Source organism: Paramisgurnus dabryanus, chromosome 7 (genome assembly GCF_030506205.2).
Source record: "Paramisgurnus dabryanus chromosome 7, PD_genome_1.1, whole genome shotgun sequence".
Taxonomy (NCBI): Eukaryota; Metazoa; Chordata; class Actinopteri; order Cypriniformes; family Cobitidae; genus Paramisgurnus; species Paramisgurnus dabryanus.
In genome coordinates this window covers 12250052-12266175 of record NC_133343.1, presented here as the reverse complement: position 1 = coordinate 12266175, position 16124 = coordinate 12250052, and the positions used below count along the sequence as shown (strand labels likewise).

The window sequence follows — 16124 nt, the reverse complement described above, 5'->3', positions numbered from 1 at the left end:
ATTGCAAGCAGAGTTCAAGCAGAGTTAACGCAGGTAGCGCACAGTGACTGGATATCAACTCGCTGTGGCGTTTATAAGAGTGCAGATCACGCGCATGCGCACATTAACAAAAGTGCAGGGAATATAAAACTGACAGATTTGGATGGATAAACCGAAAAAAACGCAATTCACCTGCGCGTATTGGACCGTGGGGGTCGAACCGAACGGTTCAATAATGTATTGAGAATTGTGGCATCCCTAATATATACTATAGGCTACATATTGACATTGTCACACTAAGTTAGCATTAGAAAACTTTAGTATGGTCCTGTATAAAGATTAACAGAAATATATCTATATATGAGCTTGTGTCCAGTTTTTGTTTGGTGCAGTGATAAGATCTCTTGTCTTTTAGGGTCAAAATTGCATTACATTTTAATTTGTTGTTGTGTTTGAGGGGTTTTTGTTTCATTTGCCATAATATGTTTAAATTTTTTTTGTCAGTATTGTTCTGGTTCAGAGCATTACTGATGAGTGTTATTAGATGTTGTTATTATCTTAACTATATTAAACAGCAAAAAAAACAAAACTTAAAAATGGTGTTATTGTTTGGTTTGCAGCTTATTTCATGGATCAAACAAGGCTATTGTTTTAACATAAATGACCTTCTCTGACATAATGGTCATATTAAAACGTGCGGGCTGCACAAGATAAAGAGGAGGGCCGCATGTGGCCCCTGGCCCTCCAGTTGCCCATCCCTGATTTAGGGATTTTCAAGTTTACAATAAATGTATAAATGTACATTTAAATCTATTTGATTGTTGGTTTTGATTGTTGGGTAAATATAAGGGTTAGGCCGTTTGGGCCTCGGACTCAGCCTTTCAGAGGCAGGTTGTCATGAATGTTCAAACACTTGTAGTAATTATAGTAAAAATAGTAATTATTTGAGGTATATTACGTTATTTAAAAATATTTATTCCACCTGAATGGGTGCGATGTAGGTATTAAATTTCATTTGAAGTGCTATTAAAAAGGTCTTAAAAAGCCTTGAATTTAGGTTTGACAATCCTGGGGGTACCCTGAGTAATGTGTATTTATAAATTATGCTTTTTAACTCTTTCCCTGCCAGTGTTTTTAAAAAAAGTTGCCAGCCAGCGCCAGCATTTTTCATGATTTTCACAAAAGTTGAATCCCTTCCAGAAAATGTTCTTTTTTATAAATATATAAACATACAATATATGAAAGATCAGACCCTCTGCTGTCAAGCACACAAAAATGTTTCATCCTACGTTGAACGTTTCTTCAAAAACACCACATTTTCAGCAAAAAGCTGAGATAATTCCATTTTTGAATGAGATCACACGCAGAGTGATCTTTAAAATGTACACGGAGGTCTTTCGCGTGAGGCATTACTTCCGGTTTGTAAAAGTTGCCTGGTGGATAATGGCGGTATTGTTTGGCAGGGAAGCGTTTTCTCTTTATTGACGAGAGAACTCGTTAATGGCGCGGAAAGAGTTAAAAATGATTATTAATTAAATGACTTAAATATAATGCCTAGTCCTGGCTTAAGCTGATCTCTGTCTGGAAAATCCCATGTGGTTTCTGAAAAAAATGTGGTGGGTTAATTTGAATATTATGTCCATAAAATATTCTTTAAATTGAACCAGTATTGGCCCTATTTTTTACACTGATGCTGAGATAATTGTGATTAGCTTTGTTGTGTTTTTTTTTTTTAGAGCCTAATGAAAATGGATGCAGAGTTATTTCACTCCCCTGTGGTGGGGCTTACAGAGGAGGAGGAGGTGGACATGACTGACTGGAACCTTCCACTGGCTTTCATGAAGAAACGCCACACAGAGAAAATTGAGGGATCCAAAGCTTTGGCTCAGAGCTGGAGAATGAAAGACAGGGTGAGGGAGAGTCATTTTATTAAGTCTTTATTCCTTTGATTGCGAAACCATTTAACCTGATTATTGATTTCAGATTGTGTGCCTATTGTTATTTATTTTTATATCAAATTGAGTTGTTTAGATGCCAAGAAAAAATCAATCATTGAGCAATATTTAAATTGTATGTCTATGACAATAATAAACAGTACCACATTTTTTATTTGAGTTTTTTATTTATCATTTGCGATGTCTGTTTAAGCATGTGATTTTGTCATTTCAGCATTGATTTACAGATTTAATTATGGCAGGTTTTATACTGGGTTGTTGATAAAATATGATTTTTTATTTGATTTGATACAGTCCATGCTTCCCTGAATGAGGAAACGAAAATGCATTTGACCATTTGATTTATTATTTGACCGGCCAATTTGAGACGTTGATTTATTATTTAAACATTTAAGCATTTGATTTTTCATTTGAGCAGCCGTTTTGACCGCTTGATTTATTATTTCATACTCTTAACTCTTTCCCTGCCATTGACGAGTTATCTCGTCAATCTGCAATATCGCTATTATCCACCAGGTTGCGCTCTTCCGCAACTTATAAAACCCGGAAGTATTGCCCTAGGGCAAACAGCTGTATGTCCGTGTATGTTTTAAAGATCGCTCTGCATCTGATCTCTATCAAAAGTCCTTCACAAAAATTTAATTATCTCAGCTTTTTGCTAAAATGTTGTGTTTTTTATTAAACCTACACATATTTGAGAGTGATAAAAACAGAACACATAAAGATAGGATGAAACGGATTTTTTTGTTTGAAAGCAAAGGGTCTGTTCTTTTATTTCATATATTGTATGTTTACATATTTCAAAAGGAGCATTTTCTGGAAGACATTCAACTTTTTGAAAATCATGAAAAATGCTGGCTGCGAAAGAGTTAAGCATTAGAATTTTCATTTGAGTTTTTTTGGTAAAAACTTCCATACTAACTGTCAAATGTTAACTTAAACATTTTTATTTAAAATGTAAACTCATTTGTTTTATGTAAATAATTGTCTTGTCTGCATATGGGAAGAACATAGGTTTGTGTAATTTTCCTATATTCAGGGTTCCCGCGGGGTCTTAAAAAGCCTTAAAAGCATTGAATTTATGAATTTGGAAATAATACCTTAAAAAGACTTAAAAAAGTCTTAAATTTTGATGTCTTGGTCTTAAAAATTGTGCTGTATGTAACTTCTCCATATTGTATTTTTCCTTAAAAGTTTCTTTGTCAACCACATTTTGATTAAATCAGGGATGCAAACACATCGCTTTTCGGCGCCTGCGGCTTTTCATTATTAATGGCATTTTGGTTGCGAGCACATCGTGTCTCTCCCGATGAGTCTGCTGTTTCTCGATGAATTGGGTGCGACATGAAGCGAGTTCAGCGTCACATGTTTCTGAACTTGAGCAGAGTTGTATGCATAGAGGTTTTCACGGAGGACCGGGTTCGATTAACATTATGTGTAAAACCCGAGGCGATCGGAAAACGGCCGTGATCAGAGTCAGTCAGCTCTAAAGTTCACGTGCAGTTTCAAGCTGCGTGCCTCCGTTTCTATTGCGATAACAACTGGCTTGGTTTGAAAGTCACGACCACGCGCTGCAGTTTCTTTCTCCGTCCCTTTGTTTAATAATATTATTATTAATGAACCATCTTTTTATATCTAAAAAGTTTGCTCAAAGATCACAGAGATAGTAGCAAAAAAGAAATGTGAATGTCAAGCCCATTGCACGAGCAAAGCTCAAGCTGACTCTAGATTTAAAAAAGGCAAAGCTCTAATATAAAGTCACCAAACACTGGGACAGCAAGTAGACTTTTGAATCTAAAATAATAAGTGGATAAAGCTCTTTTAATCTGCAAGAGAGGAATTAAAAGAGGCACTTTTACTGCTTCTGCTCTATCTAAAAAGGAAAGAAAACTACATAAACCATAACACACCAATTACATTTATAATCTCTAGACCTGCACTTTCTATCATTAATATACTATACATATTATTGTAGTCAAAAGAGTTTGATAAAAGGGGTCATCTACACAAGTATTGCTTGATATGTCAGTGCAAAAACAGTAAAGTGTTTTGTGATGCTTTGACAAACATTGTCAGCTTTGTTCATTTATGATTGGGTTTATTAAATATATTTATTATGGTTATAATGTGAAATTAATATAAATGAATGCAGCCAGATGGAAGGCCCTGGTTACGTTGCAGGAGGTGGCCAGGAAGAAGGAGTAAAGCAAGAAGAAGTGCTAGATAGTTCAATAAGAGTTTTGGTTTAACATAAAAAATGAAGTTGAATATTCCAAATTAATGTCGGCATCTTTTGATTTTCGAATTTCATTTTACTCTATATACCTAGTTTGGTAGGGATGGCAGGGGTCGGTGGCAATGTAGCCTAAGTATCTGGATATTTGCCTGGGTGCGAGGGCTTAGATTACCTTTCTCTTTTTGAACATACATGTGTTTGCATCTCTGTTTGTTTAATAACGTAGTATAAATAAAGAGTAGCGGATCCAATAATTGAGAACCCAACACAGTCCCAGGTCACAGTACAAAGTATTGCGAACACGTGATGCCTTCAGTAAATGAAGATCACCACAACCATAGACTGCAACACAACACAGCAACAGGCAAAGGAGAAGCGGGAAAAATCAAAGAAAATCTTAGAAATTCCTTAACAACTTAACATTGTTTGGCAAACTTTCTTGTGGCCTACTGAAATTTTTTTTTCACACCTGCTTGGCTTATCATCTTTTTACCCATTTCACATCGGAAAAATAAATGAAAAAAAAAAGTTCAAGGATTTTAGTTTTTCTTTGCTGGTAGGGACGTGAAATGGGTATTAATTTTTTATATAAATGGTCTTAAAAAGGTCTTAAAAAGACTTGAATTTAACTTGAAGAAACCTGTAGGAACCCTGTATATTTCTGTTTCTTTGTTACTCCAGATGAAAACCGTAAGCGTGGCTCTGGTGTTGTGTCTTAATGTTGGTGTGGACCCTCCTGACATAGTCAAGACTTCACCTTGTGCCAGACTAGAGTGCTGGATAGGTGAGTTTTCAATTTTTCAATTTATCCATCTGCCCCAGTCTTATTTGCAAATGAGGAATATCCAAAGCCATAAATTGTCATAAGAGCCAACATTGCAGAACACAGTGCCAAGTTAAGAGTACAAGCAAGATTACTACACATTGTTTAAGTTAACAATCCATGTTGCGGGACCAAAGGCGTTTTTGTTCACAAACATTTAAGGACAAGGACAAGGGTTGGGGACTGTTCACATTTTAACTGGTACAGTACCAGTATCGGTACCTGAAATTCGGTACCGGTACCGTTGTCAGTATTTTACTTTGTGTAATAACAAAAACATTTCTGTTAAAAAGTCCAAACATCTCAACTTTAACATTTCACTTTTTATTTAAATATGTTAATGTGTTTTATTTAGTGTCTGTAACTGAAATTACGGAAAACTACAGACCAACATGAAAGTAATCAAATACTGCATACACTGTAAAAATGATATCAAATCAGTATATATTTTTGTTACTTTAACTTAACAAATTAGGTTGAACAATTTTAACTTGTTTTTCTAGGTTATGTCAACTTATCATACATCAAAACTTAAAATAGTAGGAGCAATTGACTTGCAAAACCAAGTTTTTTTACAGTGTAGTCTTTACTGTATTTTAAAAATATAGAATAACCTTTATCAAAGTAACAAAAGTTAATCAAACAGGATAAGTGAATGATTTAATATTTGTAGCTACTTTCTATACTATAGCACCTGTCACATTAATAATCAGATTTTTATAGAGAAATAGAATTTAGTCTGACTGCATGTTTATACATGTATTTATAGATATAGAAGAGTTATATGAGAGAAGAATATAATGGATAGTAAGGCACTTTGTAAAATGCTTTGAAACAATAAATGCTGAGTCAAATACTGTTCTCCCATAAGCTAATAAATGAATGAAATCCAAACATGGTTTTAAAGGTGCAGTGTGTAAATTTAAGCGACATCTAGTGGTGAGGTTGCGAATTGCAACCAACGGCTTAATCCACTGCTCACCCCTCGTTTTTTGAAACACATAGAAAAGCTACGGTAGCCGCCACACGACAAACATGTAATCGTCGGAGACAACTAAGTAAAAAAATGAGTCTGTTAAGGGCTTCTGTAGAAAATGGTGGCACAAAATGTCAACTTCCATGTAAGGGGACCCTCGGTGTATGTAAATAAAAAGGTCTCGTTCTAAGTTAATAAACAATAAATGGTTAATTTTGAAATGTCTTTATACACCCCTAATAATGTAGTTTTGTATATTATTTTGCATTTCTGTCAAGAGATACTTCTAAAAATTACACACTGCACCTTTAAGATTTCTAGAGGAAATACATTTTAATAGTGATGCACCGATGTATCGGCCGCCGATATTTATCGGCCGATTTTTGATAAATTTGAAACCATCGGCATATCGGCAATAGCACAAGAAAGGCTGATACCGATTGTTTTTTTAATTAACTGCATAAAGAAATCCATTATATGTAAAAAATGAGTTAATGTTGTTAATAAAATAAATGCTGAATACCCAAAACCATCTTTTGAAGGTTGTCATGCTGTCTTATTATATTTGTTTTAGCTTAATTTGTGCCTCTATTATTATGTGGGTCAGTTGAATGTTAATTAGATCCAATCCATGTTCAGTAAAAATAATTTGATGCAGAAATAAACTAGCTAATAGACCAACTGTATAGTATTGTTTACAAGTGTTTAATATCGGTATCGGCCAGAAGTTGTCTGTTTAAATCGGTATCGGCCCAAAAAATTCCTATCGGTGCATCCCTACATTTTAAACATCTTTTTTAATCTTCCTTTATTTAATTATACTTTATACTAGTGGTTTTCAATCTTGTCCTAGGGGACCCACTGCCCTGCACATTTTGCATGTCTCCCTTATCTAACACACCTGATTCAGATCATCAGCTCATTAAGGGAGAGATCCATGAACAGAACTGGGTGTGTCAGTTAAGGGAGACATACAAAATATGCAGAGCTGTGGGTCCCCTAGGACAAGATTGAAAACCACTGCTTTATACTCGCCATGAAATAGCCTTAAAAGCTGGTATGGCATTTAAAAGGAAAGAAAGAAAGAATAAATGAATGGCAAAAACACAACTGTTACAACACTGCTTATTCAATGTACAATAAACGAATATTAATGATTCAAAATTCTGAACAAAAATGTTTATTCTAAATTGAGCCATATTGTGATTTGATATCTCTATACCGGTGTTTTCGCTGTCCTAAAAACAGGCTCATGTCGTCTTTATTCTATGAAGTCCCTCCTTTAGAAATATGTAAAGGGTTCTGATTGTGTAGCTTGTTTAGTGTGTTGTGATTCGACAGCAGCTTAGCTTAACAAAGCCGTTTGAGCCATAGCTGGCGACTAATGTATTCCTGTGGGCGGAGTTTAGTCAAAACTCTTATATTGACGTTATTCAACCAGGAAGTAAAGGGCTATTGTCCAAACCAGCCGTTCGCTGTAGGCTTTGAAAGGGGAATTCTGTTAAAGAAAATATATCGCCTGGCAGTGAACTTTGAGTTTATCATTTTGCAGGTATTATTTATGCTCTAACAGCAACATTACACACTAAAGTTTGAAAATTAGATCATGAAGAACGTGATCTTTAATAATGTACTTATTGCCACCAATTATGAGCAAAGATTATCACATGCTCTAGTACAGTGGTTCTCAACTGGTGTGGCCATGTGACCCACTTTTTTTTACATGGTCATCAAGCCGCAACCCACATTTTTAGGAACTTGAGGAACTCGAGCAAATGTATCTCTCAATAAATAACAAGTACGTTCCCAATATACCTATCATAAGAAGGACAAATTGTAAAAAAGAGTTATAAGTAGTATTTTATGGCTATTTAAAATAGCCCCATACAAGTTTTTAAGTTAGTATGAGACAACACATTCATCAAGAAAATATAGAAAATATTTGGAGATATCTGATATATTGCCATTATATTAATGTTGGCTTAACTGTAGATTAATGAAAATAATCATAACCTCATTTACTGTACATGTAATATGACAACTATTATAAACATATGTTCAATTTACAGTAGGATTTGGTATAGAGGGTATGCATTGACCTCACTTTTCCACGTGACCACGCCGGATCTCGCCCTGTTGAGTGGCAAACGTTCAACTTATGGCTGGTTTTCATAGCGGGTGCTGAGGAAAATGCCAGTAAAACTGACTATTATCAGCTTAAATTGAATTTAGTTGGACTTGATAGCAGAGGTGGACAATACTTAGTTACATTAGTTACATTTTCCAAGCATCTGTGCTTTATTAGGTTGTTTGTAATGGGAAAAATGTTACTTCACTACATTCTAAAGCATAGAATCATACTGTGTGTTCTTTAAAGCTCTACTGTGTACTTTATTGAGTTAATTCTTAGCAAAAACCCATGTTTTCTTTCAAAAGTATGTGCTCATTCATGTGTAATTACTTCCACCCCACTAATCAAAGTATTCTCGTAAGTGTAGAATCTGCTATTTAAAATGCATACCGTCAAAGCGCTCTCTGGCTGAATCCATGTTGTGCCTCCATCTTTGAAATACATTCGCCGACGAGGGACATTCCTGAAATTCAAGCTCCGCATTTCGCGCTTTCTCTCTACACTCACGCTGGCCGATAGCTGAAGCCTCCTGAGGTTGCATGTGTAGGCGGTATACGTCATCAAGACAGTCTTATTTCAGAATATTAACGATTATAAAGCTGACAATTATTCTTAGTTAATTGTAAATTGATGTAATATGCTTATGACTTGTGAATGTAATTCTCAGTTAATTTAAATAAACCAGGCTTGATGACGTATGCAGCCTACGACCTCCGTAGCTGAATCCTTCGGCTGCGACAGCTGCAAACCGTGATGAACCTGCGATCTAATGCTTTGATTTGAAAGCCTGTTGAAGACATATTCTCGAGGACATTAAAACAAATTGCCAAGGAAGCGAAACGGGGATTTTAAACGACAACGCGACCGGAAAAACATCAAGACCAAAGTCAATATTGGAGTTAGTTTTCCAAGATGGGGCTCAAGGGACACTGAAGTTGCTACTTTCTATATTCTCCACAGGTAATTCAGCATATTCGTTTAGATCGATACAGTCTATGTTGTAAACTTGAAGTTTTATAGTTCCTTGGCTAACTTTAGCATGATTATGCATAACACTTGTTAGTGTAAACACGCATGTGGTTTAATGTGTTCGAACAGCCACACGCCGTCTCTCCGCCCATTTATGTAATCTGAGGTACTGAGAAAAATGTTTTTCATCTTTTCTAGGGATGCACCGAATCCAGATTTTTTAGGTTCGGCCGAATCCCGAATCCACCGTTTAAGATTCGGCCGAATCCGAAACCGAATACCGAATCCTACTCGCATCCTTATTCCATTAACACAGTAAAACACATTAATGAAGTAAACAACGTCCACAGCAGTGTATTTTTCATTTTATTTAATTTTAACTGTACATTATGCCAGGATGACAAGTTGGAAAAACTATTTTGACATTACCATAAGCCTATGCATAATGAAAGCGATGCGTTGCGACACGCTCGTTTTTACAATAATGCTGAAGCAAGCAGCTCCGCGCTGAAAACTATATTTAACTTTGAGTGAGAAGCTCCGCTCGTCAATGTCAGGTTTCACACGGCCGTCCAATTACAGTGGAGTAGGGGCGGGAGATTACCACAGCAACCAACCGGCTTACAGCTGAAGCATCACAGCTACCAAGCGCTCGGCTGAAAAACAGCTGGCATTTGGCGTCCTCAAGGCGTTTTCAGCCGTGTTTAAAAGTTTTGGTGTGTCCAGCCCCTAAGGCTCACCGAAAGAAAAAGCTCATCTCCACGTCAGCACCCGATGTGTGTAATCAACGGCCGCGTTACGTCGACCAGCGTAGCGCAAGCCTATAGGGTTCGGTTCGGTGGAAAAAAAATCTAGGATTCGGCCGAATCCGAACCCCGTCAAAAAGCCCAGTATTTGGCCGAATCCGAATCCTGGATTCGGTGCATCCCTAATCTTTTCTGACCTCTAGCACAAACACACGGTGACAGCCCCTTCTATTTTTAGCCTTTCATTGATAAAACGCAGCTGATCTGCGCGTCTTTCATTTTATTTTACAAGCGTGTGAAAATTGCGCGATCTTTTTTCACCAATATGAGAGAAAGCTCTTACATATACACGGACATGTAACGTTTACATAAAACATAAGCATTGGACTCTGACATAATATTCGCGTCCATTTTAACCCGTCATTACTCTCACTCATGATTAAATGACAGGAGAGGGACTCGTCCACAGACCTCCTCAGTATTCTGGAGAGAAGCGGTCAAAAATGGACAAAAAGAGACGGATTAAAACACATTTAATACCAAGTTTAACAGCCCCTGTGATATTTTTCCTCGCGTCTATGAAAAAGGAGTGTCTAAGCTACGTTTATGGTTGCTTTTTGTATGTGATTTTAAGCGGACATATCATGACAATCAGACTTTTTCCATGTTAAACATAAATCTGTGTGCTTTGATGGATCACAGGCAAAGGACATTGCAAACTGTTCATTTTTTCATTGCTTTTGCTTTGTAGCTACTGGAAGCCATGTTAACCTTGGCATGACACGGCCGGGCCACCGTACGAGTTAAAACGCATTCCTAATGGAGGGGCTGGAAAGTAATATTCAGTTGGTTGTCATATAGACTTTCACCGCTAGATGGGAGTAGATCTTACACAGTGGAGCTTTAATATAGCATCTTAAAATTTATTTAATAACTAATTACATTTAAATTGTGTATGTTGTAGAAGGTCTACCTGTTGTTAATCTTCTACAATGTTATTCCCGGAATGAGTTGGTTGATGCGCTAAACTTTAATTACCATTAAGAAGAGTCCAAGCGTTGTCCTTGCTTTGAAGTGTAATCCATTTATTCCAAAACATTAAAACAGCATGACAAACACACCTCTACGGTAGAACAGTCAAAAAACCCTTGCCCTTCCGGGTTAACACTTTGACCTCAACAATATGTTTCCTATCTATATACCTGATGCATTCACAGCGACACCCAGTGCAATAAAGGAGACATAGCATCTCAATAGCAGCAGTATATTTGGCTGCTACAGTGTACTTTTACCTAAGTAAAAGTACATTAATTTACTTGAATGTTAAATGTAAAACAAAAACGTATTATTTCTAAAATATAATAGAGTAAAAATTATGATAATATGCTTGATAGTGACCCTAGCAACTTGTCAACCCACCTGTGGTCTGTGGACGTTGGAATGAACAATCAATTTACTTCTCCTTTCTGTGTTTTTTGGCAGTTTGTAAAACGATAGCTCCAAATTCTTGTTAATCTGCTATTTTCCATTTCTACGCGTTTGCACCGTGTTTTCGCTGATGTCATGCTGTACTCAAGTGCTGCCGCTCTTTCTTTTGCCACTCAGTGGGCGTAACCGCAGTCCCTCTTGCCGACGTTGACGTCATGTGCATACCCTCTTATGTAAGAAATTTTCCGGTACCAGTTCTGCCTAACGATTCCTGGTTCTGATTCTGATTCATTATAATTAAAAAATATGATAAATAATTCACAATACTTAATGTAACTATCAGGGGTGTGATTCTTCCGGATAAATCAGGAATTCCAGCTTTTCCGACCTGAAAATAAGGCTTTTGTGAATCATGCAAATCCAATTTTTTGTGTGTGCGTGTGGGGGGGGGGTTGCAATGCACGGTTATAAATAACCGCATATCACTACGCATAGTCTATTTATTTGTCACGATGGAACTTCATTCAAAGCAGAGCTCACAAAAGAGCTTGCAGTTGGGAGGGGTCTCTGGCGTGTAGAGTTGCCTGCGAATTAAAAAAAATCATGCGTTCGCCTACAAATAGTATGAGAGAAACACATCTTTCACTCTCAACCAAACTAACAAACTAGCCAATCAGATGTAGAATAGGTGGGGTCTTTAAGGTGTGGCCGAGATCCAGCTGCAGATGCCGCGCGGTCGCGGAGAAGTCATAACAAGTTGACGTTATCAGCAGGATGAAGAGTTAAGCCGCCTTTCCACTGCACACGACAAACGACGGCCGATAAGCCGGAAGTCATTCATTTCCTATGGAGAGTCGCAAAGGGGTTGCGTGAGGTGCCGACCATCTGCGGATGCGTAAATATCGGATCCGTTTTGAGCGTTGGATCCGTTAAAAAATTTGAACTTGTGCCACTAAACCGCATGCGATATGCCGACCGGAAGTTATGTTTTTCATTGTATTCCAATTACAAACTGTGTGTGAGGTGAAAATGATTAATCCTTTTGGTTTAACTTAGTTTAAATTAGTAACACTTGAATTCTTAAAAAAACACTTTTGATTACTGATAAGTAATACAATATTAATTTAATTCGTGTACGTTATTATTTTAATCTTGTCTTTATATGTTCTCTCCAAAAAATATTTGCAATCTTTGTCATATATGCATAGCTGTTTATTGTTTCATTCATTTGCGTTCATTTATTTATTCCACCATGGTAAACATATATTAGAATGAAGCCTCTTGCGCTGAAATGAGCTTCTCTCCCATATACGATTAAACCGAAACTTCATTACGACTGCCACTAGGGGGAGAACTCAGACTGTCGTTTCCGTATGTCGTGTGCAGTGGAAAGGCGGCTTAAGTTTATGAAGCCTAGGTAAGACGACTTAATTGATAAACAACTTAAATCAGTGGCGCTGGGCATGGATAGAAGGAATAGGCAGAGACAAACAGCATTTTAGTAGTAAGAAATTAAGAGAACCTGCCAGGTGTTTGCTGCCTTGACAAAACTGTCCGTTTCAAATCAGATCGCTATATGCCAGTAATGTAAATATCAGATTTCTCGTCGAGGTGGAATGCGGTCTCGCGATATCAATATAAAGTTGCGTTTTTGTCAAAAAGTTTGCTTGTATTATATTATTCTGTAATCACATACGTTAACGCACGCATCCACGCAAATCATTTCCAACGTCATCCTGACGAACACACGCATATGTTTGCTCCTCTTAATGGTTTGTGAATCTGGCAGTAACGCTTGCGATTACAGAATAATATAATGACAAACACGCACATTCATGGATCTGGTTTGTGAAACGCATAGCTCTTGACTGTTAGATGCTTTGCCAAAAGAACTATGCAAAAGACAAATGCACTTGACTGCCTTTCCAGAAAGTCACAACATTTGAATAAAGTAACAAATGTTGTAATCAATAATTAATCTGTATTAAATGCCCCCACTAATATTCTTTAAACATTAAACATGTGTTGACCAATAGCGAATCTCATTTATCAAGTTGTGTATGTGGCTTGTGTGCCTTATTATTATTATTATTATTATTATTATTATTATTATTATTATTATTATTATTATTATTATTATTATTATTATTATTACAATATCAGTGTTTCCCATATATTAATTTATTTGTGGCGGGCCGACACAGAATCAACACTGGCCGCCACAAATAGATTTTTCATGATTCCCATTAACATTTTAATTTTACCATTTAGAACGGCTTAATTCATTGCAGCGAGCGCTCAGCGCGCCTCCATCCTCCCTCTCTCGTTGTGTGCAGCGCCTCAACAGCGCACGCATCCGGCCCCTCCCCTCTCTTTGCTACGCGCCTGCGCCTCTCTTACATAACAGTGAAAAGTATTTAACTCCGTGTTCTTTCTCTTTTTCGCGTAAACGTCAACAGTCACGGATGTTACTGACAGAGAAGACGGCTGATCAAGTTAATCATGAGAGTAACTTAACAAAAGGTTAGCAGTAGTGTTTCCCACACATACCCGTTCTGATGTGAGTCTGTGTCCGAGCTCTCTCCCTACCTGTGATGCGGCATGCCCATGCACGTATTCTGTAGTAACAGCAACCGTGTATTCTCTAATATTTCTGAATTTGCAACAAATTGTTTGCGCTATACGCGATATACAATAAAACTAGCACTCGTATTTCAAATAAAAAAGCGCTCATAACACAACAACACTGATGAGAAGAGCAACATCAGTACAGCCTCAATGTAAACGTATGATGATTTTTTCAGACAATGTCGCGTTTTTAGCAGCAGTTAAAAAAAGAGCTGATTGGATTAAACAAAGAGTTACTGAGTCGTGGGTCGTTACTGGGTCCTGTTTAGTCACTATTTTATAGACAACAGAACAGAAACTATGTAAAAATAGCATTCAGTTGTGTTAAAATGCAATATAATGTGACGGATCAAAGAGTAAAACACGACGCAACGACGTCACATATATGCTAATCAGCGTGTGACGTCATCACCGCCACAGTATCTCAAAATCCTGTGGGAAACACTGAATATGCAACCAAAGATTTTACTAAAAGGGCATAAATTTGTTTAGAAGAAAATAAACATCCCCATAGATGTAGTCACTTATTTTTACTCTCAAAATGCACCACATTGATGTATTTACCTTTAAATGCACAAAATGATTTTGTTCAGTCTGATGCAGTGGCAAGGCTACATAATGGTCAGGGTGGCACTTGCCCACACAGATTGACGATTGGCCACTCAGATCGATCAACTTTGAGCCCAAATTCAACTGTATTTCATTTTGTGTGTGTGTGTGTCGCCACGTCATGGTAGGTGTGCCGTATATTTTCCTGCTTTTTTGTCCTTGGCCAATCACACATATGCACTATATAATTTATTCTTGAAGTAGTCCTCGTAAGGTTTCCTACCTTTTCAAACATTTGAAAACACTGCATGATTTGAGATTTATGCCATGCTGGAGCAAGTGTTTTTTCATATTACTTCTACAGCTGCCTTTGCAGGATATATTTTTTGTCACACGTGTTACACTTTGCTTCAGAGTTATACTTTTGGAAGTAAATCCACACTTTTGATTTTCTTTCAGACATGTTTAACAAAAAGTATACAAAGTGTATCTAAGCAGCGCAAGTGTTTTCTGTGGTAAGCTGCATTCATTTGTTTGCGTGACTGTAAACAGTGGATCAATGTAATTAATATTCATGAGGTAAGACATGGCTATTTATAGTGACCATGCATCGCCACTTTTAGAACCAAAACTTAAGAACTCAGTGTGGTTACTGTTCCTTTTGAGACCCTACTTAACAGTCATTCGGGAATCTAACTAGATAACTGAGAATGTGCCCTACTCCTGATAAGAGTTTCAAACTCTGGGTGTTACCCCGGATTTCCACCGACTGCGGAGCGGCTGCAGATCAGCTCCGCTGCGTTACGGCTTCGCACTCCGCCGTCCGTCAGTACCCACCAGTTCCGTATTTGTTGCAGAGCGGCTGCGTGCTGAAGTGACGAGGACCCATGAGGTCTCGCAAATTCACGTGATGATCGCGCGATACCTAGTTCTGTCTCTGCCCATTATGCTGTTGAATTATGACGTTTTAACAAACCAGCCCAGATCACAACACGGGATCTCGCGTAGACAGAGCAGTACATCAAATCCATCCAAAATTCAAAAAATAAGAAGGCTGCTAAAACATTTATTTATGCTCTATCTTTAATGTATTTATTTAAAACTCCCCCTGGCTCTGTTCCTGTCTATTATTTGTTGTTTCTGTATTAATGACTTTATTTGTGTGTGGTTGTAATGTTTGTCTTGCAAAGATTTAATAAAAAAACACAAGTTCTGGCGAATTCAGGTATGATCACGCAATAAAGTCATGGGTCCGCCCTGCGGAGCTGTCCGGCATCCGTCAAAAATAGAAGCTCTGCGTATGTGTGCCGGAGGGCTGCGGATGGCCGGAGCTGTGACGGATTCGGAGCGGAGTCAGTGGAAATGCACACATTGACTTGAATGGAAACCGATTGACTCCGCCACGGATCCGCAGCTGTTCCGCAGTCGGTGAAAATCCAGGGTTAGTAGACAGAGCTACCCTAAGATCGTGCTCAATGTCCGAGGCTCTATTGCATTAAGTTAAGCTGCACCAAAGAAGATGAACCACTTTCACATAGATATTAGAGAACATTAGAGAACCATTTAAAATTGTTTTTGTTTCTTTGACAGCACTCTCTGCAACCCATTGTCATGACCCACTAGTTGAGAAAAAATGCTCTAGTGCAGGGGTCCCCAACCTCTTTACACCACAGTCAGCTTAAAATTTTTTCCGCAGACCAGGGA

At 37.6% G+C, this 16124-nt stretch overlaps 1 protein-coding gene across 4 annotated transcripts in view; it reads left to right on the top strand.

Moving 5' to 3' along the window:
* rptor (regulatory associated protein of MTOR, complex 1) overlaps positions 1–16124 on the top strand; it is a 343625-nt gene that overhangs the window by 25401 nt on the left and 302100 nt on the right. For 3 of the 4 annotated variants that reach the window (XM_065253269.2, XM_065253268.2, XM_065253267.2), the window contains exons 2-3: positions 1716–1889; positions 4852–4954. In XM_065253269.2, the coding sequence (XP_065109341.1) occupies positions 1722–1889; positions 4852–4954 (271 nt within the window). In that variant the 5' untranslated portion in view covers positions 1716–1721. Of the gene's footprint in view, positions 1–1715; positions 1890–2746; positions 2803–4851; positions 4955–16124 lie in introns of those variants that run through there. The other variant, XM_065253270.2, reaches the window with a different exon arrangement.